The sequence below is a fragment of the Ammospiza nelsoni genome, chromosome 3, assembly GCF_027579445.1.
Source record: "Ammospiza nelsoni isolate bAmmNel1 chromosome 3, bAmmNel1.pri, whole genome shotgun sequence".
NCBI lineage: Eukaryota > Metazoa > Chordata > Aves > Passeriformes > Passerellidae > Ammospiza > Ammospiza nelsoni.
This window is the reverse complement of record NC_080635.1, coordinates 95,877,222-95,902,038: the sequence shown is the minus strand read 5'-3', so window position 1 is coordinate 95,902,038 and position 24,817 is coordinate 95,877,222. Positions and strand designations below refer to the sequence as shown.

General features: G+C 38.7%; 1 protein-coding gene across 4 annotated transcripts; it reads right to left on the bottom strand.

Moving 5' to 3' along the window:
* Nucleotides 1-1,174: 1,174 nt before the first annotated feature.
* Nucleotides 1,175-24,444, bottom strand: SLC17A5 (solute carrier family 17 member 5). 4 transcript variants are annotated; one of them, XM_059469140.1, is made up of 11 exons: nucleotides 24,189-24,444; nucleotides 20,616-20,812; nucleotides 18,974-19,207; nucleotides 18,405-18,492; nucleotides 15,677-15,763; nucleotides 14,291-14,409; nucleotides 13,215-13,373; nucleotides 10,850-10,982; nucleotides 9,051-9,198; nucleotides 4,418-4,508; nucleotides 1,175-2,863 (listed from the first exon to the last, which is right to left on the bottom strand). In XM_059469140.1, exons 1-11 carry the CDS (start codon nucleotides 24,247-24,249, stop codon nucleotides 2,726-2,728), a joined length of 1,455 nt encoding a protein of 484 aa, XP_059325123.1. In that variant the 5' UTR covers nucleotides 24,250-24,444; the 3' UTR covers nucleotides 1,175-2,725. The 4 variants fall into 4 exon arrangements, with proteins under 4 accessions (XP_059325123.1, XP_059325125.1, XP_059325124.1 ...); XM_059469142.1 differs by lacking the exon at nucleotides 24,189-24,444 and adding an exon at nucleotides 23,997-24,035; XM_059469141.1 differs by lacking the exon at nucleotides 24,189-24,444 and adding an exon at nucleotides 23,539-23,682.
* Nucleotides 24,445-24,817: the final 373 nt, after the last annotated feature.

Genomic DNA, 24,817 nt, shown 5'->3' with positions numbered 1-24,817 from the left:
CTTCCCTCATTCCAGGTGGACATCCTAGAGGGTTCTTCATGGAACAGAGAGCACAACTTACTCTGGTACTTCTTACCTGTTAAGGAAATGCAGCAAGAAATAACAGTTATGGGATTGTTTTAGGAAAACAGTCACCCCAAAAATTGGGTCAATTTCTGTGAAGATCCTGTGTCACACAGGTGAACTGAGACAAGAGGTGCTCAAACCCCTTGTTATCCCTGAAAAAACAGAATATGAGAAATGTCTTTGAACAGATGAAACTGGCTGAGAGAAACATGCAAACAGTAGTGTGGCAATGCAATAAAAGTGATATCATGATTAGCAGAAAATATTTTGACAGCTTTTTCTATAGATTTTCCTTTTTTGCAAGCATGATACAGAAAAGTAACACTTAAGGGTTTTTTTTGGGATATTCCTGCTTGTTATGTGTTAAAAGCCTCACTGAATCAGGAATCCCACCATATATTTTGATACTTTCAAAAATGAAATCAGAAATAGCTGTATATTAACTTCAGTGCAGCCTGCTGTCCACAAATAACAAAGATTTATAGCATTTTTTCAGTCCTACTTTCCAAGCTGCCTTAGAAGTTACAGAATATGCAAAATTAATAATAATGGTGCATTAGATGAAGGGAAAAGAAAATCTAGTGTGCTGGTCCAAAATTTTCTGCACTGCTCAGGTGCTCGTACGCCTAAAATTCAGTTTTAACTAAATCCAGTTCAGACTCATGTAACTGATACAGGGGATGTCTACATACACTTCTACTGCATCTACACCATTAAGTATGTTTTTTTTTAAATTTTAATATTCAGCTGAACAGTTTTCAAGGAAAAAGACTAAAAGCACAGGAAGCTGAAGTTTCCAACTTCAGAAGAGGTGGAATTGCAACCCTGTCCAATCTTTTATTGTTTAAACTCCCCTCCCCCCTCCTTTTTAACCAAAGATACGGAAAGAGTACAAATTTCTTTTTACATAAAGTGCAATTATTACCTTTAATACAGTGTCAGGTGGAAGATAATACTTACCTAAAAAGCCAGACAAAAATCTTCTGAGGAAGGTAATTTTCCAAGAAAACATTAACTATTCCTTAATCCAGTCAAAAACCTTGTTGCTCAGCATACTTTCAAAATGCTGTTCTAACTTCATGGAGACAGTAATTTTCAACAACAGATGCACATGTAAATATTCAATCCATTTATTGTAGAAACACTGAAGACTAAAACAATATAGTTTTAACATACTCCTACTGAATAAGTACTAATTTAATCTGAACAAAACATTGTTTGTTGTGGAAATGCTGCAGACACAAACAGAGATTTAAACACAGTTTAAATCCACCATCAGAGAACATGACACTTCAAGGAAGGCCAAAACAAAATGGCTCTTAAAGCTAAAAAGTAGAGGCAGATGCCATTTCCTAGAAATGAAGGAAGGTAGGCTCCACTGGAGCAGCTTTAGTACTGGGCTTTTCTTTTGGATTGGTGGTAAATGAAAAACCCAGAGCCCAGTGATTTTTCCTTTTTATCTAATTGCTCCAATCCAGGAATCTTTGGCACAGGAATTTTCCTTTGCTTGGTGGCCCTATCATTATTCAGCCATTTGTTCTCAGCAAGGCCACTGTTTTTATAACTTTTAATCCTACTCTGTGGCATTTAAGTGTGTGTTGTGCAAAGAATGTTCTTGAGTGTCAAATTCTATATTGATAGAAGAGTAACAGCACCAAGTTGTTGCACTAGTTCTTTTATACTCTAGTTTTTTAGCTGGCTAACAAACAAGGCTGTTAGAGAACTGATTTTCCTCATTATATGCTACACTGGCCTTATTTTATTTCATTTACACTGACAAGCTGACAAACATATCTACATGTAAGAGGAAAGAATTCCACTGCATTGATTTAAAGGGACAAAAAATTAATTGCCAAACTGAAAGTTATTTTAAGGTAATAATGCAGATATTCTATTTCTAGTTCACTCTTGTACACTGCCTAGATTTAAACCACTGAGCTGCATTGCTTCTTTTTTGCAGAGAGAAATAAAAATAAGGTCCGTTTGAAAAACTTGCACCACAGAGGACATGTGGTTTATTCTCAGTTCCAATGCTACATTTACTTCTTTGTTGCTGTGCATTAGTTGTGAAACTGTATTCATGAAACAGGGAATGTTTATATATTCAAAACTTGTGCATAAAATAGAAGTTAGCCATTGTTAAAACAATGACAAAATAAAAGCACTATAAAAGATTGTATGAAATTAGAGCTCTTCTACAATTTTTTAAACAGCAAAAAACTATCAGTTTCATAATGGAAATCAAAACACATTTTTGGGTACAATTCTTTGCATGTCATTCCTCCTTACAGTGCTACAAAATCACTTTACTTTTTCCTCTCATTTTAGTATCAGCAAACATCTGCCTACCCACTAATTCAGAAAATATTAATTAAAAACTGGAAAGTATTAGAGCCTAGCACACGGATTTAAAAGTCTCTGATCATATATTTGATATCAAGTCCTAGCATGAAATTTCTATAGTTAATCCAAGTAGTTTCTTGTTAGAAAATAGCAGATACAGTCTGCCAGATTATTTTCAGTACAAAAGATACACAGATAAAGTAATTTAACTGAATAGCTCTGAAGACTCCTAGGCATCAGCAGGGAAGGCACTTTCTGGTCACACAGTTCTAAGCACAACGGGACTCAGCACAGCTTTGGTATTTCAACATCTCCTTCAGCTTCTATGCAAGTGATATCCACTGACTGCCCAGTCCTGAACTTCTCCACTTGCAAATAATGCAAAGAAAATTGCTCCAAATAGATTAATAGAAGCAGCAATATAGAAAACCATCTGCCATTCTTCCACAGTATTCTGTCAAACAGGGGAAAGAAAGAAGAAAGATGCAGTTAATTTGCAGCTTCACACTCAAGAAAAAGTAATTTTAAAATCAATGCTACATGCCTTGACTATTTAAATGTAAATGCCATTCAGCATGATTTCACAGCAACATAAAAGCATTATAAACATAAAGGATGAAATCATTAGTAAAGTCAACTTCAGTTTTATAATATAGCTCACACAGACAGTCTTATCAGAACTGCATTACCCTACCTGGATCAGTTTATCACCCGAGAAGCAGAACCATGGATACAAAGGCAGACAATGTTACTGTAAGGGAAACACTACTTTGGCTTCCAGATCAGGTGATCCGAGGGCTGAAGTACCCTGCACTGCGCAGTATTCCTAATGACCACTATACCAACAGTCCAGATTCATGTGCCTTTTGGTCCAAACAAGGTAGCTACCCCTACTCAGATTTCAAGAGTAACCCTCTAAACTCTGGTAAGGCCTTAATAAATGTGTAGTAAAGAACTGTGGTTTATTTGCCTTTTGGGGTTTTTTTTCTTTTCAAATAAAGAAAAAAAATCTATAGACGCCTTAAAGGTTCAGGTTTGTTTTAAGTTCCAGATGATGCTGTAACAAACCTGCAAATGATCTTACTACAAAAACAGAATACCTGATGAGTGCATTAGTATGGAGGGGAAAGAACTAAACTGAACAAAAATACCCTAAAACATCCACTTGTTAAGGTATCTGGAAGAACTGATTTTATTGGAATGTATTAATGAATATTTTCTGATTGTTTTTGGTTAGAGCATGGTTATAATAACACCAAGGTCAAAAGTTTGATCCTCATATGGGCTATTCACTTAAGAGCTGGACTCAAAGGTCCTTGTGGGTCCCTTCCAATTCAGAATATCTTGTGATCTGTGATTTTTAAGAAAATCTTTAGAATGACCTCCAACGCTAAAAACTTCAAGTGTATCACTAAGCCCATCTCCCTTTCTTGAAAATGACAATGTTCACTGATTGTTCATCTTCACATTTTCATTGAAAAATTAGTAATAAAAATCTCCTCAAAAGCCCCAGTGCTTCCCTTTTTCTATCCAAATCACCACACCACCTTGTTAGTCAAATCTAACACTAGAATCTAGTTTCTCACTTGTCTGAGAAGTGCTGAGAAGTGCTGACATTAGAACTCAACACCTCACGTGAGAACCTAATTAAAAAAAAACAAGGAAGAACTTGTTCTAGTTTAATAAAGCAATACCACAAATGTCTCATCTAGTTGGCATTTTATCAGAGTTCTACTGTGATAAAAATATATTCATTCAATTCCTAGAGAATATAAGGAGTGAGTCAGTAAAATTTTCAAGTCTTACAAATGTCTTTGATTTTACCCTTATTTTCCTGATCAAAATCAGGAAAATAAGAGCTAGGAATTAAGTAATTCACAACTATGGAACAATGTGACTTACAGGTGTAACCCATGTTTCATTTAAGGACTGCAGACTTGAGAAGAGGGAATTTCTATTCAACTGAGATAAAAATATAACAACTGAAAAAAATAATAAACAGACTCACATTATGAGTGAGGCTTTTGGCAATAACTGGCCCCACCATTCCTGGAATAGTAGCAAAGGAATTTGTGATCCCAAGGAGAATTCCAGCATACCTGCAAGAGAAGTTGTTAACACTGCTTATTAACTTGTAAGGCTTATCAATCATGGAAAAAATTTTGTCTAACTTGCATGTAGGCCTTGTCTTGATCACACAAGAGAGATTAAAACACAAATATTCCACTGTGAATGACTTGCTTTTCTTCTAATAACAAATGACAGCTTGGCACATACATTTTAAGGGACATAGTTTAGTGGTGGAATTGGCAGTTAGGTTAATGGTTGGGTGTGATGATCCTAAAGATCCTTTTCTACTTCAATGATTCTGCATGTCTTTATTTGCCAGAGGCTAGGTATGGAATTTAACTTAAATTGCCTATGGCTTTGCTCAAGATCCATAATCCAAACTCACATTCCCTTTGCTAAGCCACAACCAAACTGTCTGGAATGGATCCATTGGAGCAGTTAAAGACACATTGCATGTCTTGAGGCAGAAAGACAACAAGAAGTATGACAAAGTGCTGTTTGCCAACAGTAAGAGTTGGTTCAGGTTTCACTGCTAAAAATTTGTTTACCAAGAAGGCAGTATCAGCAGTGTGCCTGGATATCCCCATTACATTACAAAGTGTTTATTCCAAAGATAGGAGTTCAGAGTGCTGTGGCAGTCCTTCCCATCAGCTTTCTGTGGGTCAAGGCCAATGGGAAATGGGCCTGACCAAACCAGTTCTGCTGGTTGCCCTTCCTGCAGCTCCATTCTGAGGGCTCCTGCTCATGAACGTGCTGCTCTCTCACACACAAATGTATGTGTATGCACCAGCAGCCATAAAAACTTGCTGGGAAAAGCTGGTAACTTGCTTAATATCTGAGTCTCAGCACCTCACCTCCAAGCAATTCAAGATCTCTCTCACAGGCATGTTGCAATACTGAAAGTTTGAAACTGTACCACAAGTGCAGACTTGTGAGAGAGACTGAAGAGAAGTAAGAGCCAGATGTTCCACAGAAGTTTGACCTTCTAACCACCAGAGCACAGATCCCTATGTTTTGGATTTTCAAGGTGAATTTGTTGGGTGAAGAATCTTACAAAATACTAATAGTTGCAGTTTACTGTAAGAGAAAGGAATCATATCCCAGTGATCCTTTTCGGTTGTTCAGAGTAAAATTATGTCTTCACCAATATTAATATAACAGAAACATATTTCATCTCTAAAGAGAAATTCATAGCTTTGGAATTTTCTTTACCAAAACAGGAGAATTCAATCATGCAGCATTGTTACAAAAAGATTGCAATATTCATTCCAGTGATATTAGAAAAACATGTGCATTTTTTCCTGAGAAAGGGAAACAATAATCTAGCCTACTAGTTGATTTTTTTCTTGAAACTCTGCACTACATATCAGTTTAAAGCATGGCAATGCTTTAGTTAAAACTTCTTTATTTCTTATAAACCTAGCATGCAGTCTTCCTATCTTGGAAAGTGGTTTAGAATTATTAGGCCTTTATGAAGCTGAATGTCAAAGTGTAAAAGTTTCCCTTAGGAAAATAAGCATATAAAGCAAAACCCTGTTTAAAGCCTTTAAGTACAACCAAATGTACTTTAAATGTCTTCAACATGCTTAAGCACTACAACACTGCTAACAGACACTTTAAAAACTAAACATAGTTTAATAGTTTCTCTGGTCAACAAAGATCTTTGCCAACCAATAGCTGGCTAAATGCCTCTGTTTATGCCCAGTGTTTCTGACATAGGTTGCATTCCTGATAGTGCTTGCTGTTTGATGCAGATAACTGGGATGGCACTCCCTTAGCACAGTGGAAACTCCCACATGAAAAGGAAAGCACAAAGTGACACCTCTGTAGATCAGAACCAATAGAAGGCTGTTAGTCAGGTTCTTATGGCATACTGGGGATAACCAAATACAAATTAACTTGCAGAGCAGTCAAGTAGTAAAATCAAGAGTAAAATAAATAGCTATGTGAAGTATTTAGTGTACAACAGAGCCACATGAATATTACAAGGGACCATGGTAACACCAATATTAAAATTTTTAAAAATAAAAAGGTATTAATGTAGATTTAAAGCTAAAATATATACTCCCCAAAAGAACAATCTTGTGTCCCTCCTGTCCCCAACATCATAATAAATATATCATAGCAACCAAAACCACATAGCAAATATTGTTGTTAATTAAGCATCAGTATTTTCATTCACTGTTTTTCCTGTGAATATAATAATTATTTCTTTGATATAATGGAAGTTTTAGTAGCAAAAAAGGATCATTTGCTATTCTTGGCAGCATACTTTTAACCAGTCTAAATGGGCATTTGTGCATTTTGAAACTGCTTTGAATAATTTCTGGTTTTTCTAACGTCTTCCAGTAAATTATGAAAAATAAATATTGAGCTCTGAGTAAACTCTTTACCCAGGTTTCCTTCACAATTTCATGCAGACCCTGTTTTTAGATTTCTACAATTATGTCAAGCATTTCTTTGAAATTGTGCATATCTGCCTTGATAATTTTATCCAACAAAGTTCAGACAAGTTGCAAAAAATTAAGTGTGAGGGAAGAGGAAAGATAGTCTTCTTTTTCTTCTTATCTCAGATATTTTTTGCATTTCTGTACCTGAGGAAATTTTTTAATATGACCTTTGTTATGAGGACATGCTTTTTTCCTTCTCTGTCCCCATTTGAACAGATTTACCCTGAAGTAAAGCATGCACGTGCTGAATAGAAAATCACTGATTTCAATCAAACAGCACTCACCCTGACCACATCATCACCAAGGAAAGTCTTCCCACATATGCAGCCACTTGCCTCTAGAGGCAATGCTGGGCCAAAGTCTCTGAACCATCAGCAAGACATTACCCTCTTGCAATCAGTGTGCTCCTTTCTGCCTGTCTGAGAGGGAAGAGGAGCTAGAGGAACTTGTCTGGTGCAAATGCAAAGGGAAAAAGCAGGATTTGTCGAGGGCAGGAAGAATAGAGTGGGATCTGGATCAGCAGCAGTTCATGTGAGATAACTAACTATGCCTGCTGACAGGCATCAGCATGGTGTAACATCATTTTCTTCTTGTGGCTTTTTTCCAACACCTAAAATACTCTGAATACTGTTATAAACAAATTGACTCTTGAAATAAACATATTTGAAATGCAAAATGAACTATCTAAAATTAGAAGACACATACAACATCCTAGTTTGGGAAACCTCAACCACTGCCTACATACAGAAGTTCCTTGTATGTGTAAATCACACTGCAGTTGCATGATTCCCTTTTCCCTGTCACAGCTCTGTTGTATTCCATGGACAGGTTAAATTGTACTCACATAACAAGCACCATTTAATACATATTTTGGAAATTAACTCTTGTAGTTCTACAAAACTAAGCTTGAAACAGAAGTTGTGTAATGGTCCCATAACACCCCAGAAGAACTGCTTTAAGTATATTTTCTAAGTTTGTAGTTATTTAAAATATGATTTAAAACAAAGTGCACCACAGAAACTGTTTTTCTTACTTTCATATTCAATTCAGCACTACAAGCTGTTTATAGCTGGCCACTGATGCCTCCCCTCTTGCTTACTACCTAACCTCACTTGCCAAGATTAACTGGATTCCCATTATTTCATATCCATTTGTTAAGTCAAAAATTGTCCATGATTATGGATATGACCACCATAATTTCAATTGCCAAAGCCTGAATACCATCTTCAACGGGGATGCAAGGTCTCCTGTAAGTTGTCTAGATGATCAGAATTTTTGTATAGATGCTACTTCTACAAAATATTTTTTCCTCTTACACTTACACTTAAAGTCTTTTCATTTTTCACATTAATACTGAAACACACTCTTCCTTGGACATAAAGTCATTTGACCCTGTTCACGTCTAACTGCTACCACAAATTGGTAAATGAAAGACAAAGCAAAATACTTGACCTCTAACAGTGCACTTTTAAAAGAATATACATACATACACACTCCTTGGGAAACTGACAGATCTGCCCAATTATGAATTTGTAACACATTGGAGAAACTACAGCCTGAAGTCTCAACTTTCCATTCTTGAAAATTATGCTTTTAAGAGCAATTGTACATACCTGATTTGTTACCTACTGACAAATCAGGTCAACTACTTGTAACAAGATTTAGATTCCAGTGTACAGAATGTTTTGCAAATGCACAGTGCTTAAATATGGTAATGTTCATACCAGAGGCTGATAGCTCTGATGGAAAAGTTAAAAACAGTGAAACACTTAGCTGTATTGTACAGTTCAAAAAGCACTGTCCTATTATAAATATGAATCAAAAGTCTATCAAAGCTATAATTAAAATCTGTAACTACAGAAATTGTATAATTTATTACTGCAGGATCAAAACTGAAATTATTTCAAACTATTGTTTGTGTCATATCCTCTGCCAAACTAGCACTTTTTGGAAATACAGTGCTTAATATTGTAAATCCAAGTAACTGTCAGTGTTTACACTCCAGGCCTGTACACCACATGCTCCATAGCTACATTCCCAAGGCACCCCAGCAACACAAAAAGAAAAAAAGGGGGTCATAAACTTTTCACATGCACTAACAACAGTTTCAGCAATACTTACGAAGGTGCTATGTCCAGATGGTTGATGCTGTAGCCTGATGTACAAAATCCTCCCAGTGTTGTCGATATGGTCACGAATGCCACAGCCAGGGCGTAGTTGCAGCCTATGAATCCGGCTGCTACTAGGAACAGCGCCGGTCCAATCATTCCTTCAAGACAGAGGCCCGAGACTCAATGGACGCCTGGAGGCTCCCAGCGCTTTCCATCCACCCTCGGCCGCCCCCTGGCGCACGGAGCCGGCACCGCAGGGCGCGCCTGACGGCCGGAACATTCCCCCAACGGCGGCGGGACAGAGCCGGGCTGGGCTGGACGGGACCGAAAGATCAGCCAGCTCCAACCCCTGCCACTGGCAGGGCCACCTTCCACCAGATCAGGTTGGTCAAAGCCCCGTCCAACCTGGCCTCAAGCACTTCCAGGGATGGGGCAGCCACAACTCTGACCAACCTGTTCCAGTGCCTCACCACCCTCTCAGTAAAGAATTTCTTCCCGTTATCTAATTCAAATATACTCTCTTTCAGCCTGAAGCCATTCCCCCATGTGCTATCACTACATGTCCTTGTTAAAAGGAAGAGCAGACGGGTTGCAAAACTTGTCTCAGGAAACAGCAACTCGATCAGAAATATCCCACTCTAGTGGCAAGGAACAAACTAGATTAAAAAACTAACTAAAATCAACAGGTTCTGAAAATTACCTCACAAGCTAATTTTACTTATTGCTATAAATAAATTGAAGCTGCACTGACACTGTGAACCCTGGGTGACTCCAAGATAGCTGTAGAGATGCTGCATGAAGCACTGGAAACAGTTTATCAGCCATCATGAGCTCATGCACACTGCTTCTTATGTTGGTAGCTGTCTCTCAGTACCAGAGCCCATTTCCATGACCCCATCATGACCTCTGTGAACAGCTGCAAGTACACACTTTTGCTGATGAAGCCAATCTAAGTCTTGCTTCTCCTAAAACAACAACATTTTTTCTCATGAGTTATGCATACATGAGTGTGAGGTGTGCAGTCCTGCAGTAAATAGAATCACCAAAATAGCACGGGCTTAAAGACAAACAAAATGCCTGAGAATTTATTACAACAGCTGCTTTAAAGAAAGCAATTGAATCAGCTGAATTCAGCAGGCAGCAAGGATCACCATACAACAACTGGGCTACAATTTTTGTGGATCCTGTGTCCAATCTTTTTTTTTCTTCAATTTCTTTCTCCTGTCCCCTCTTTATTCAGCAATCAACTTCCCTTTCTTAAATACAGCCTTTTACCAGCCTGATCTGTTGGTGATTTCAGATCATCTTTCCTTCCAGTTAGTCAAGACCATTTAGGATTCTGTTTGGTCTTTCTACTGTGGTAGCAGCTGTAAATTTTGCAAGTGTATTCCAATTCAGTTACTTTAGTCTTAGATAAACAAAACACTGAACAACAGAATAGGCTCATGCAGAACAATAATCCTGTCAGTTTGATAAACCTTTTCTGATAACAATGTTTCATTCACCCTTTTATGGTGACTTTACACGACTATTTATTTGATTGGTTTGCTTGTAGTCCAATTATCTTGACCTAAAAAAAGCTTTTGACAATCTCTTATTGTTCTCTTATCCAGCAGGCCTACTTCTCATGGAAAAAGACAGGATTTACTCCTGACACATTAATGTAAAAATAAAGTTGTTCCTCTCAAGCCATGCACAATGCTGACTCATCTCACAGCAGAATGTCAGACTACTCCCCCAAGCCCTTAAATTTTGACATTATTATATTTTCTAAGATTATATCTTCCAAGAGATAATACTTGTACCTACCTATTAGGGTAAAACATTTGCGAACACAAACAGTGGAGAAGTTCTGTTTTTCCCGTAAATAATCAGCAATTTGACCAGACAGAATTATACATAACCAGCATCCAAAATAAGGCAGGGCAGACAAAAATCCATTCTGTTAAGGAGGTAAAAGAAGACAGTTAAAACACTAAAATGACAAACCAATCCTAACTTAATCCATAACTACCAATGCAGTCAGACCAAAAACTCAAAGGTTTCGATCAGCAACTAGCTTCAGGAAGAAGAAAATCATAACTGAACGTATCCTGTGGACATTAACCTGATTGTGGAAGTTGCCAGGATACCAATATCAAGCGAGTTACTAAAATAACTGGAAGCTGTAAATATTATTCAGAATTTTGAAAACCATACAGAATCTCTGGGTTTTGTACTACTGTTATATTATATTATTCCTAATCCATCTGCTGAAACATCTGGTGCTGCCTGTAAACAGAAACAAAATCTAGAACTAGAACTTTTCATCACATCTAGACTGGACATCCCACAATCTCAAAGCTGAATTATTCAGGATCTGACATCACTTACACTGAAGCCACCAGTTAGTTTCCATTACTTTAAACACATGCTGCTTAGACCTCTGCCTGATTCTACATGATTTTCTGATGAAGGGGAGCAAAAGGTACTACTAAACCGCCCACATTTACAGCCTTTCCAAAAATTATGGATAGTTATTGGTAACAGAGCTATAATTTGACCTCATCTGTGATTCAAAAGGGGTATTTGAGTAGAAATAGTATGACCTTCATACACTAGTATGAAATGTATATTTGCCAAGAAGTGAAAGATTCCCTAGAAGTTTTAATTTTAAATGAAACAAGAAATTCATCCCCACCTGGAGTCCATTCTACCAGTACTTAAGCATGCTGCCTGTTGCATTTCTGTACTCAGTTTTCAAAAACAGTAAGTAAAATTTTGAAAAACGGAGACAGTCTCAGTAATCAAGAAACTTTTTCGAAGCACTGTTCAATGACACAGCATTATTTTAAACTAATTTCTGTATTTTAGAAAGGAAACTGAGTATAATATATAATAAAAGCAATAAGTGTATAATATTTTAAACCATAACGCAATTTCCATCTAAATGTGTGGCAACACTTAGTTCAACACTATTACTCAAATTATTTTTTTGATGTTCACAACAGTCAATACTTTAAGCTACTCCAAAAAGAAAAAACATGATTCAAAGTCAAAGGAAATCACTTCACAGCAGAATCTGTTACTATTTAATGTAATGGCATTTTACAAAACACATGCAACTGAGAGCTGTGGTAGCAAATGACTTTCACAGATACTGATGCCTCTTCAGAGATACCTGAAGAGGCATAATGAGGAGCCCAACCAGCAACATCAGTTAGTTTTTTCCAGCTATTTTGCAGCTTGCCCTAATGCAACCTTCTGTTCTAATGCTAAAGTTCCCCATCTTCTCCTCCCAAGATTGCTGGTATCGTTCATCTTCAGATTGCTCTAAACTAGTTTGGTTTGCTAAACCAGGAAAAGACTATGTTAAACTTCTTGCAATTTCTGAGCACCTTTTTATCTTAGCTATACCAGTTTCTCCAGGTAAGCTATGCCATCACCAAAACTGTTTCATTAAAGGCAGACCAGTACAGTCAAGTAAATGCTGTAAAAAAGAATATTCCACCTTCCCAACCCCCTTATTTTTCCCTGGTAAATAATCTAATTTTATAAAATCTCCTTACAAAGCACTATATCTGGATCTTAAGACTATGGTTTTGTTTCATCCAGTTACCTTAGTAAGAAAAGGGATTTTACCTCTACTGCTCATTGAGGAAAGAAATGGACAATCTGGAAAGTGATCCTATCAGAATGAAGCTTCTCTCTGGTCCCTTTCTCCCCCAAACCCCATCCTGAAAATAGTTTCAAAAATGCCACTTGTCCATTAGTTTACTTAGTTTTATTTTTAACTGGAAATGCTCTCCTTTATGAATTAGTAAAGAAGTAGATACTATTTCAGAAGCCATAAAACGGTGTAAAATCTGAAATAGTCATAGAAGCCATATAACAAGGAAACTATTTTTATAGTTACTGTTTTAAAGCAGGGCAGGTAAAGATGGGTACCATGCATCTTCAAACATAAAATTTAACATGAAAGCTAGCACTAAGGTAAATAAGTCAAATAAGTCCATAAAGTAGAAATTATAAGGCAGGCAACATTTTTGATGCATCTGCTTAACTGCGTGGGGTTATCGTTTCCCAGCTATACATTTACATTCCAAGGTTCTTAAACAGCTTCCTCTATTCTAAACAGCAGTTGATTTAGTTTCTTTAATTAAGAAGGAAATTACTACATTTGTATACATCTCACCTCCTGTGCATCAAATCGCAGGATTTCCTTCATGTACGTGGGCAAGAGTGTAAGAAGTGTATAGAAAGTCCAGTTGTAAGAGAAGTGTGCCACAACAATAGCCCAGAGTGGAAGGGACCCCAGCATAGGTCTCCAGGGAACTGACTTCTGTGTAGAAAGCTGGCAAGCAGGAGACAAAGAGAAAAGAAGGAAATCAGAATGGTGATATGAACATTTTCTAAATACAGTGGTTTTGATGCTAACCAAATCTATGCTCATGATCTATTCTGAAAGGCACAAAACAGTCTCAGTTGAGAGATGCAAGTCATCAGCAATGAATGAAGTACTTGTCTTCAGTTCTCAATGAAGGTTTACTAAAGTATGTTACTGCTCTGATGTTTACTATTCCAAAGTAAACCAATTACTACATTTTGTAATTCAAAAAGTGTGCCTTCCCTTGTTGAAATGTGATGCCTTCTGCTTTTATTATAAACAATTAAATATTTAGTCACCCCTCGGGTGTTGATTTAGCTGAACCCTTCCTGCTCAATCCTAGATATTAATTTTGGTCTCTCAGCCAGCTTCACTGTTTGTAGATACATATCCCCCCAGGCATAGGAATGAATCTTATGCAGACTTCAGGAACTGGCTCATAAACATTTTCTCTGTCAATAGTAATCTATTTCTTAGTCAAGATGACACACTGAGAAAGAGAAATGCTGTAAAATATGGTATTGCAAATGTTAAAGACATTATACAGGTCTGGATCTAGTATAAAATTACAGATTTGAGCATTTTTTTAATACAAAGTTTTTAAAATAAAGCACCTCAACAACATCTGTAACAAAAAGCATTATTATAAATGCTTTGTTTGATTACTGATTGTTTTTCAGTTTACAACTGAACTATTAAAAAAAAAAATTGTTTGAAAAGTCCTGTCTCCATCTCAGGTTAAGAATGGTATTCTAAACATAAACATGTTTACATAAACATATAACAAAACAGGTAACAAACAATAAACAAAGCTTGACATTAATGACCATGTTTGTGGCTTATGTTCAGACTGAAATAGGTTGGTTGTTACTAAAGTGCTGTACCTGATCTTTTAGAGAAGACAGTATATATTCTCTTTCAGCATGTGAAATGCTCCTGTGAGTTTCTGGTGTATCACTAACCAACAACATCCAGAAGAACCACCACAATATGCCAAGTGCACCTATTGTGAAAAGATGGGTGAAGAGATAGAAATTTTAAAAAAGCAATTTTATTAAGTAATACTCTCAGATGATACAGTCAGAAGTGTTTTCTCAATACTCTAATACAATTTTAATGAACATTATTTTTCTTCTTACAAACGCCAGTTCCCCAAAGTGGCTTAACAATGCCCATTTAGATACAGTAAAGAATGAAGATGACTAAGCAGAATTTTTTCTTTTTATTTTTTCCTCTTTCGTTTCCTCTGCTTGAAGTTCTTCATACAGCAAGAAAGCTGTGTGCCCATACATAATTGTATTTTTATCAGTCACATGGAAAAGCCACAAAGGGTATGGCTCACCCTCAGGAAATAAAAAGTTCATGTTAAGTTTAATCACAAAAAATACTCCATGCACATATACAAAATATCATTACATAATATACCAGCTTATTACAAAAAAAATTTATTAAGCTTTTATTACATAAAATATTGGCTTAATTCTGCAAACCAAGCCCAGAATTTTCATTTGAAAAAAGTTAACTTTTCAATAATTGGTCCAAAATAACTGCACTTTTATGTAATTGTAACATTTTAACTTATTTCATTTTGTTCAGTTCTTTGGTTTGAATCTTTGTGACTTGTAAAAAGTTGGAGATTTTTTGTAAGGGAAATGTAACTCTTGTCTTATATTCTGATTCTGCCTTTCCCATGCAGAATATGAAATGTCTCACACACGTAAACAGACCTATAAAAGGCATTAGGTGAGACATGCTGTTAAAAAAAAAAATCTCTTTCAGCTTCTTCCAGAATATATGACACAGTAAATATGCTATGCATTCCTTCAGGGTCCCTGTGACTGCTAGGGATTTTCCAGTTTACGTTTTAAGCAGCAGTAACTTTTCACACGTTTGTTCATTCAAAGTTGAGATTTATTCCTGGGATTAAAGTTATTAACTCAATTTCACACTTCAGATAAGAAATTTCAGCCTGTTGTTTTCAAGTGGTGGGAGAGTTAAGAGCATTTGACTTGCACCAGCTTTTGTCCAACTCAGAGACAGCTTTGTTCACTGGAAAAAGGCTTATTTAGCCATTCATTGGAATCTACTTAGCCTTAAATATCTCTAATTGCTCAGAAGAAATAAAACAGCAACCCAACATGTCAAACACTCTTTTAAAACTTAAAATAAGTTTTATATTGTATGCTTTTCAAAAAGAATATGGATTGTACTTTTAATAATTAAGAAAAATCAAAACAAGACCAAAAAATCAAAGAAAAATCAAAACTCACCAAATATGTAGAACACATAAACCCAGTTCATATAGTAACAAATTAAACCAGATAGTGGCAGAGACACAACAGTTCCCAGCTGTGCACCTACCAGAAGAAAGCAAAACAAAGTGGAAAAATAATCAGATCTCCTACGGACTCCTTAAGTATAAGTGCCGTTTCAGCATTATTTTATTTTTCTGTAATAAATCATGAATAAAAATTGTCACTACCACTAGAGGGTTGTGCATTGCTTTAAAGAAACGCAGGCACAATGAGCTGCCTTGGCAGCTCCGAGCAACTAGAGCCATAAAGCCCTAAGAAGCCAAAATTAGAAGCAATGAGCAATAAAAGATAAGGATTCTTAGCACATTTGTCCCAAAAAAGTGATGGCTCTAACACATCTAAACCAATGCAAATTAGTCAAAACAAGAGAGAGCTGAGCACAGTATAATTAAGGCCTTGGGAGTATAATGTGCCAATAATATAGTCTGTTTGCTTTTTTTGTATCTCCTTCTAGCGCCACAAAACCAGAATTCAGAAACATGAAGCAGAAGTCAGGCATATATAACCAGTAAGTTCAAATTCCATGTTTCCTGCATGTGACAGGGTCTAGGATCAAGGGAGAAGGGAAAGATATGCAGTTCAGAATAAAGCCAAAAGGCAGAAAGAACTATTCCTGTGCTTATAATTCAACATACATTTTGCAAAGAATAAGGATGGCAGGTGTTTCCCTTTCAAAATCTAAACCAGAAACCTGTATTATTTACATACTTGACAGCCTACTGGTGATAAACAGCAGGTTTTGTCTCTTAATGTTAGCTGCAAAATTACTTCTCTGGACTTAATCTCAACTCAGAAAATATTATGTTGATATTCTGGCTACCTAGACTCCATCTTTATGGAAACAATTTTTATTTGAGGCAGAAATCTCCAACAATGAATAAAACCACATACATCATGCAAAATATAAATCACAATAACAACTACACAGAAACTCAACCACATGTTCTCAGAAAATCAACAGGATCGTGATTAAATTAACTACAGACCACATGACTGCCAACGTGGAAGGAAAGGAAGGAAAACAGCCTGCCAAGATTACACAAGATATCTTATCCACCCATGACTGCTAACAATGGGCTGCTGAAGGCCACAGACTCTTCTCACTAGTACATTAGCATATATTTTCACACAATACAAAAGGACAGTTTAAAAGCTCCCAGTTGTAAATGCAGTAGAAGGCAATTCCAACTCTGTTTGCTCTGCTTAACTTGTGTATTAGGTCTCACATGAAGACTTCTTTTGAAGTATATTTAATTAAATACGAAGGCAGAAAACAGATTTTTAAAAAACAGAAAGAAAAAAGTTTTTTGATGCATTTGATGAGTTGAAGTAGGTCTTTGAAGGGTCACTTCAATGAGTGATGAGACACTTGGTTCAGAGCAAAGTGAGGAATTGTGAGGAAAAAGGATTAAGGCTGCATCCCTCTGGGAAAAATGAGTCACTCTTAGCTCCTTAAGAAACTGTAGCTGAAATTTGCATTGTATAGACCTGTCTTCTTGATAAAAAACCTAATTATTACTAATAAGAGTGAGCAAAGCAAACCATTACTTCAGTAACCAAATACACAATTTGTCATCCTCAAAGAAATACTATCAATTTTGATTAGCAAATTTAGAAACCTGTATTTTTCACCTGCCCCTCAAATACTGCACTGAGCAACGTGACTGACCAATAAATCCCCAAAAAGAAGGCTCAGTGGAGGCAGGCAAGAACAACATGTCCATCACTTGGGGAATGACACTGGGTGTGACCAACCACGACTTTATCTCAATACAAAGGGCGCCAGAGGGCGGCTTTGGCTTAGATAAACAGTTATGTCAGTCGAGTGGATCAGCTGGTGGTGTAAATGTTTCTCCTCATTCAGTTCATTAAAAGTGAGACTGTCTCACTGACTTAGCCAGACCGACAAGAGGGGAGTGAATACATGGGTCAGTCTAACACAAAGTGCAAAAGTTAAACAACAACAGAATTTCTGAGAGAACAGACTTGACCTGCAGTGAATCCAAACTGAAGTGTATTGCAATTGCTATATTTTGCTAAGTGTCAACTTACATTTGCTAAGTGCTAACTTATACTTGTGCTGTGCTTTCAGTACATTCTGTATCATTCTGCTAAATCAAAAATCCTATGTAACATCAAGTATCTTCAAAGAAGTTAATCTGATATCAAACATAACCCCTTCCAGACACAGAATATCTAGGACAATCTGGTCAGAGAGTAGTCGACTCTGACAAGGAGCTCTTGCAGCAATACATGGAACGTTGGATGTTTTCCTCCCAAAGTTCTTCCAAGAACACTTAAAAAACCCTCCAAAAACCAACCAAACAGCTCTATTCTGTGACTGCCCAGCTTTTTTGTTCCTAATGCTAAATATTTTTTATTTTCAGTATCTTCTCTTAATTATCTTCACAGTAATTATTTTCACCACTTTATACCAAAGTTAGACCCAAGTTTATACTTATTTGTAGATCAATACCTTTTGTCAGGTATTGATCACGACAAAATCATGACAACCATGAATAAATTAAGAAAACTAATGGAAAGCAAGATTTACTTTAATGTTACATTTTCTGGATTAAATACTGATTAAAATTTACAGTATAAATCCCTTTGATTTAAGTCAATCCTCCCTGTTTCTGCAGTAAAAATGTATAATCCCATTATCAGCGTGGGAATTTCTCACCTGCATATGAAATACTAAGGAGCTTGCTGCGTTCCAGCGGAGGAGCCCAAGAAGACCACATTGAATGCATAGCTGGGAAGGTAACACCCTAGAAAACATCATTTCATTCTGCTGAAATGCAAGGATTTTAGAACTCACTTCAACTTTACATGTTTCAAAGCACACCTCATTAAAAAGCAGTAGTACAATCTATGAGTTTGTTGTCTACCAAGAAAACACTTAAAAATTGTGCAAGGCATGAGAATAGGGAGGCAGAATTATTTTCTCCTGCTTTTGAGTCTGTATGTACTGGAAAAGCAGCAACAATACAAGCATCACTGTTTTGAGGCCCCGGTTTCCAAAAAATGAGAATAGTTTTGTCTCAGGTAACCTTACATTTCTTATATGAAAAGCTTAAGCTAAAATATAGTACAAATGCTTTAATTATCTAAAAACCATAAAACTAAGCCACTCAAATGAAACAATCCATATACTATTCCAGCATAACAAACCCCACTGAGTCTAATCACTACAATTTTAAACAAATTATTCAGATACATTTTGAAATTACATAGAGGAAACAGGATTACCTCTCCAAGTCCTTCCAAGGCTCTGACAGCTATGAGGTAGCCAACTCCCAAATTTGCAGCTAAGGGAGTAAGCAAGGTGAATACAGAGGTACCAAAGATGCCAAACCCCAGCAACAGTTTGCCTCCAATTCTACTTGCAAGATATCCTCCTGGAATCTGAGTAATGATATAGCCATAGAAAAAAGAACCAAGGATCCATCCCTGAGTCTCAGCATCCCAAGAATACTTTTCTCCCTAAGAAGAGAAAAAACCCCAACAAAATGCAGTAAGTTAAAGATGGTAGTTTCTCTGACCGCATTTTTTATTACATTGATCCACTGTTTATTCCATTATAGAAAAATTTCAAATTTTTTGTGACATGCTCCCTAGGATCTCCTTCCTCTACACCCACCTGTACTGCAATTAAAGTTGTGTTAAAAGCTAGTTCAGGTAGTTCACAATCTGTTTGGACATATCTAATCCAAGTATGAAAATCATTACTACATGAAATACAAGTGCTCTGTCAGTTATCCCTTTCTGAACCCTAAGCAGCTTGGGTTAGGTGACAGGTACTGACTATGTAAGTCTGCCTGAGTATGAATCCCACTTCTGAATCACAGAGTGGACATTCTGTCATGCTCTATGAAAAGGCTCTACCTGCAGAAAATTTATGGACCAAAAAAAAAACTAATAAGAAAATGCAGGTGCTTAAATTTAATGTAAAGAAAGAGAGCAGTGACGGAGAGGGCTCAAAAGGGTAGGTAGAATAATGGGAGAAGCACAACAGAGGGAAGATGAGTTTAGTGGTCAATGCAATAAAAGTGAAGATGATTGAGACAGGAATCTGCAGCTATAAAGGAAGCCAGCAAGAAGACAGGAACTGTTGCCCAATAAAGTGATTCTGAAATTTGGGATCACTTCCAAAAGATCAATTTTTCCGCATCTAAACAAGCAGCATACATTTCACAGAAATGATGAGACAGAATCTTCCCATAAAGTTCACCATTATAATTTGTGATAAATAATAAATGAAAGCAAACAAAATGAAAGCAGGAAGATGGCAAGAGTGCTCACGACTACTTCAACTACAAGATAAGATCTGTGCAAGTCCAAATTCACAAAGCTGAGGGGTTTTTTAGAAATCCTTTTTTTCCATATCTGTTAGCTCAGTTAAGAAGTGTTATTTTTAGGATTACTGGAATTCAGAGGTAAAGGATATAAAGACAAAATGCATGATCTGGGAAAGAGATTGAAGAAGTGAAGAGAGAAATGGTACATGTTAATTTGTAATGAAATTTCATGCCATTGTGACTGTACAAAGAGCAGGCAAATTGGACAGTGATGGGAGCTCTGACGCAGATATAACAGTAATCAATTGGTAAGTGGCATACAAAACAGTGAGTCATGGCAGATCTACGTGGTCAGATTAGCCAATTTCTAAGGAATAGCACAGAAAAGAGGTATGTAAAAAGCTGACCCTGAGCACAGCAGTTCTCAATTAGCTAGTCATTTAAGGCTAATATTTCCCAGAGCAGCTTTAAAAGAACCACTGGAAAGGCTATCCAATAAAAACCAGCCTGTTCTTTCTATGGTTCTATCTATCCCAGAGTTCTAAAGGCACTTTGACATGCCATGTTACAGGACAATATGTGTGAGACCTCACCGTGGTGTTGCGAGGAACATTTATGGTGGAGGAATGCTCAGGGCACACATTGGAAGTCACATTCTTGGCTGAGCTTGTGTTAGGTTCTACCATATCCACCAGAGCGACGCTGAGGTTCACACGCAGCGCGTACACCAGGAAGAACCCAAAGCAGGCCAGGAGGGCGAGATTGTAGCGAGCTGAGCAGCACGCAGGGACTGAAACGAGAGCAAGTGAAAAATGTTTAACAGATCTAACAGAATAAGAACAACTCATCAGCAGTTTCTACTAAGGTTCTCAGAAATCTTTGGGTAAGATAAAGAATCAGCAAGCAGACAAGATAATTTTTTTTTCTTAAAGGGGTAGAGTCTGAGGCTGGTTGAAAAAAATTTAAAACCCCACTTTCATACTGATGTGCAAAGTAAATGTAATCCTCATTTAGACAATGGGCAGCTACCCACAATAGAGTGAGGACTGCAGAGGATGCGTAGTGTGTGGTCTGTGGAAATGGATTTAGAAACATAGTATCAGAAGTCCTCTCCAAAATAGTGAAATATTTTTTCAAGACAGAATTTCACACTTAAAAAAACCCCAAAACAATTAGTGGGAAGCCTGTAACACACACAAACATGGCTCAAGAAACACAAATACTCCTAAAATTGTGCTGAAGAACAGTCATTGCCAATTCAGGCTGTTTTCTAGAACAGATCTTCCTTCTATAAGTTTGTTTACAAGGGAATATGCATTTGCTGACAGCTGCCAAAACTACAGAAAGGGGGATGGCAAACAGTGTGGTGGGACTGTGAAACAGTAACAGGTTCCCAGTTGCCCAGTACACCCTCTTGGCCGTCACAAGACAACAAAGGAAATGAGTCCTAAGATTCAGCATAAAATCTGTGTCGTGACATTAAAGTCAGCTCTGGCAGTTGTTTATACACAGATAGCAGACATGCCCTGTAACACAATTATTGATTTCCTACAGCAGTACACAGCAGCATTTGGCAGAGAGCATTCATCGGTGCCAGAAGATCCAGACCAGAGCTGAGCTTAAGAGTTTGAATATTTGGAGCTACTCTTTACGAACTGGGAATGCCTGAAACTACTGAGCAGAAATGTCAAATTGAGGAAGAACTAGTTGAACAATCTGCTGAATTTGCAAACTGAGCTTAGAGTTTCCCCTCCTGTGAGGGAGCTACATTACTAATGGTACGATTTATAACCTGGATGTCTGAAACTGGGAAGATTAGCAGATATTACATCAGTTCACATCAGTCTACAGTGAACTCATCTTTCAATAGTCAGAGTTCAAATGATGAATAGAACAAGTACATCTATCAACAGGACTGACCAGAGCCTTATCTGCTACTGCAGAATGTCGCTAGAGTGGATTTTCTGATCTGCAGTAAGAAACCAAGGGCATGCCCTGTGGACAAAGATATCTTTCCCTTCCCAGTAACTTGCCTGAAACAAGGAATGAGCCTATGTGATTTTACATTTCGGGGGCAACACCAACAGAACCTTCCTGCAAGATTGTTTTTCATAATATTAAGAGAACTTTCCCATTTTTGAAGTCTCTAATCCTGACAAAGTTTATGTGAAGTTCATTATGCACAAGTTGTTAAAATGACACAGAGATGCTGTACTTGCTGTGTTCATTTAATAAATAAATAATAAACAAAGCTATTGGACAAATATGCAAAACCCCTTCCAGACCTGTGGTAATTGCAAGTTTGGCCTCAGAAGCATTTGAAAAGGCCATCCTGGATTTCTAAATGACATGAGGGAGAGCAGCCAAGATTTTATTGCTTACATTAAAAACAACAGGCACCAAGAACAGGAAGTACTACACAAAAACTAGTCAAGCAGCTTTGTCGTTCTTTGTTGTTGTTTAAAAAGCAATTTGCCTTAAGTAGAAAATGTAAAGTCATATAATTTATAAAAATGAATATAATTACAGGTAAAGCTACTTAACTGTTCTACTTCTTGTAGTTGCTGGGGTTAGATAATAATAACAGAAAGCTGAATAAGACACTGATGATGTAACTCTTCCTTGGAAATGTAGATTAACTGGAACATCCATTACTCTTCCTCTATAAGGCTCTTACTGCTATACAACTTGCATGGAGAGCAAGCTCCACAAAACAGATGTGCAAGAACTTAAGGTCACTAGTGTCAGATTTTTTTTTCCCAACTGTAAACATTTTATTAAAAACATTTACCTAATAAACATGTAGAATTGAAGTCTGAAGCAAATAGCTACTAAATTATTGGTTCCCTGTCATTCCATCATGTGCATTTGAAATACGTTAAGAATATTAGATCAAGTTAACAAAACAGAAGATTCAAGAAGATTACAGGTGTGTTTCAGGAGAGTGCTATAATCAGAGACACAGACATTCACTCCCCTGAAGTTTAAAGCAGCTAACCAAAGCTTAAAGCATTGGGTTCAAGGTCTTACCTCGACTAGCAGTCTTTGGTCCTACGTCTATAGCAAACTCTGATTTCAGGGGCATGTTTTAAAGCAATGTAGCTGTAATTGAATAAGATTCTTAAATTGCAGTTAAAAAAGGTCTGTGCTGCAAGTTGCACAGCAGTTTAAAGGAAGTTGCTCATCTGCAGTAGTTTTCCTTGTGGGTGAGGTGAGCCACCTCTAACTGGAGCCTGATACATTGTGCAAACTTATGAACATATTGCTTGAGGAAGACTTGAGCTCAAATTCTCTCCTTCTGGCACTTTTAAAGTCATTTTGTTAGCAGCACCCCTTGATGCAGTTGCACATCTGCTAAGTAGGTTAGATCATTTTTGCATGGCATACTAAAAAAACTAAAGATCTTATTCTACTCTTTATAGGTTGTACATTCAGGGAAGCAAAACAGCACAGACAAATATAAACATGCGGGCTCTGTTGTTAAGCTCTGACCATATATCGAGCCTCCTCTCCTACCTTCGTGCATCCTTTCACCTTCCTTCCTCTCCATACTTGCAACAAGCAATTAGTCTTAATTCAAATTCTGCCTTCATATGAAATTTTGACACGATCTCGGTGGACCCCGGTAGCTTTTAATATTTGCACCGGTATTTGGGCTGGGATGTCTTTACTGTAACGACACCGAGCAGAGGACTGGTGTCTGACAGGGCTGCGCGCCTGGCCCCGCCACCGACAGAGCCGCGACCGCAGTCGGGACTCGGGGCCGTGCCTGATCAGCACCCCCGGGCACCGCGGCGGCCCCGGCACCGAGCGCCGCTAACGGCGCGGGCGGGCGGCGCAGCCCCCGGGCCCGTCACCGCTGTCCCCCCCGTCACCGCTGGCCCCCGTCACCGCTGTCTCCCCGTCACCGCTGCCCGCAGCCACCACTGTCTCCCCGTCACCGCTGTCCCCCCATCACCGCTGCCCGCAGCCACCTCTGTCCCCCGTCACCGCTGTCCGCAGCCACCACTGTCTCCCCGTCACCGCTGTCCCCCGTCACTGCTGGTCCCCCGTCACCCCGGCAGTGTCACGGCGGCACCGACCCCGGCCCCACAGCGGCGCTCGCGGCCCGCGCCTCCATGGCAACGCGACGCCGCCACCCGGGGGCAGCTGCCGCCCCGTCTCACCCTTGTCGGGCTGGGGCTCCTTCAGCAGTGGGGTGCGATCCTCTCCCTCCTCGGGCTCCATCGCGCTGCTGTCACCCGGACCGCGCAGCGCGCTCAGGGCCAGACCGCCCGGCGCCACTGCTACGGCCAGGAGCGTGGCCCGGCCTGGCTCGACTTAGCTCAGCTCAGCTCAGCTCTGCCCAGCTCTGCTCGGCTTCAGTTTCCCCCGCCGCCGCTCCCCGCGCTCTCGGCTCTGCCCCGCCGGGGCCGGGCAGCGGCGGCCGCAGCCCCGGCGATCATGTGACGGGCAGGGGCGGGCGGAAACGCCTTCAGCGCCACGCTGCTGGCGGGCCGCCCTCGGCCGCCATCTTAAGTGAGGGCGGCTGCTCCCTCGCTCCTCCCCGCTCCCCTCCGGCTGACGGAGCCGCAGGAACGCGCCCACATGCGGGCGGCGGGTGTCGCTGTGCGCGGTGTCCCGAATGCTGAGGGAAAAATTCCTCGTAGGACAAATCTGATGACGCTGATTTCAGCACAGCCGGCTGCTCCTCAGTGAAGGCGAGCGGCCTCTTAATGCGGGTCTCCTGCGGCAGCCACGGACGGAGAAGGAAAGGCTCGAGCTGCGGGCGCTGGGTCTCTCTGTAACCACCGAA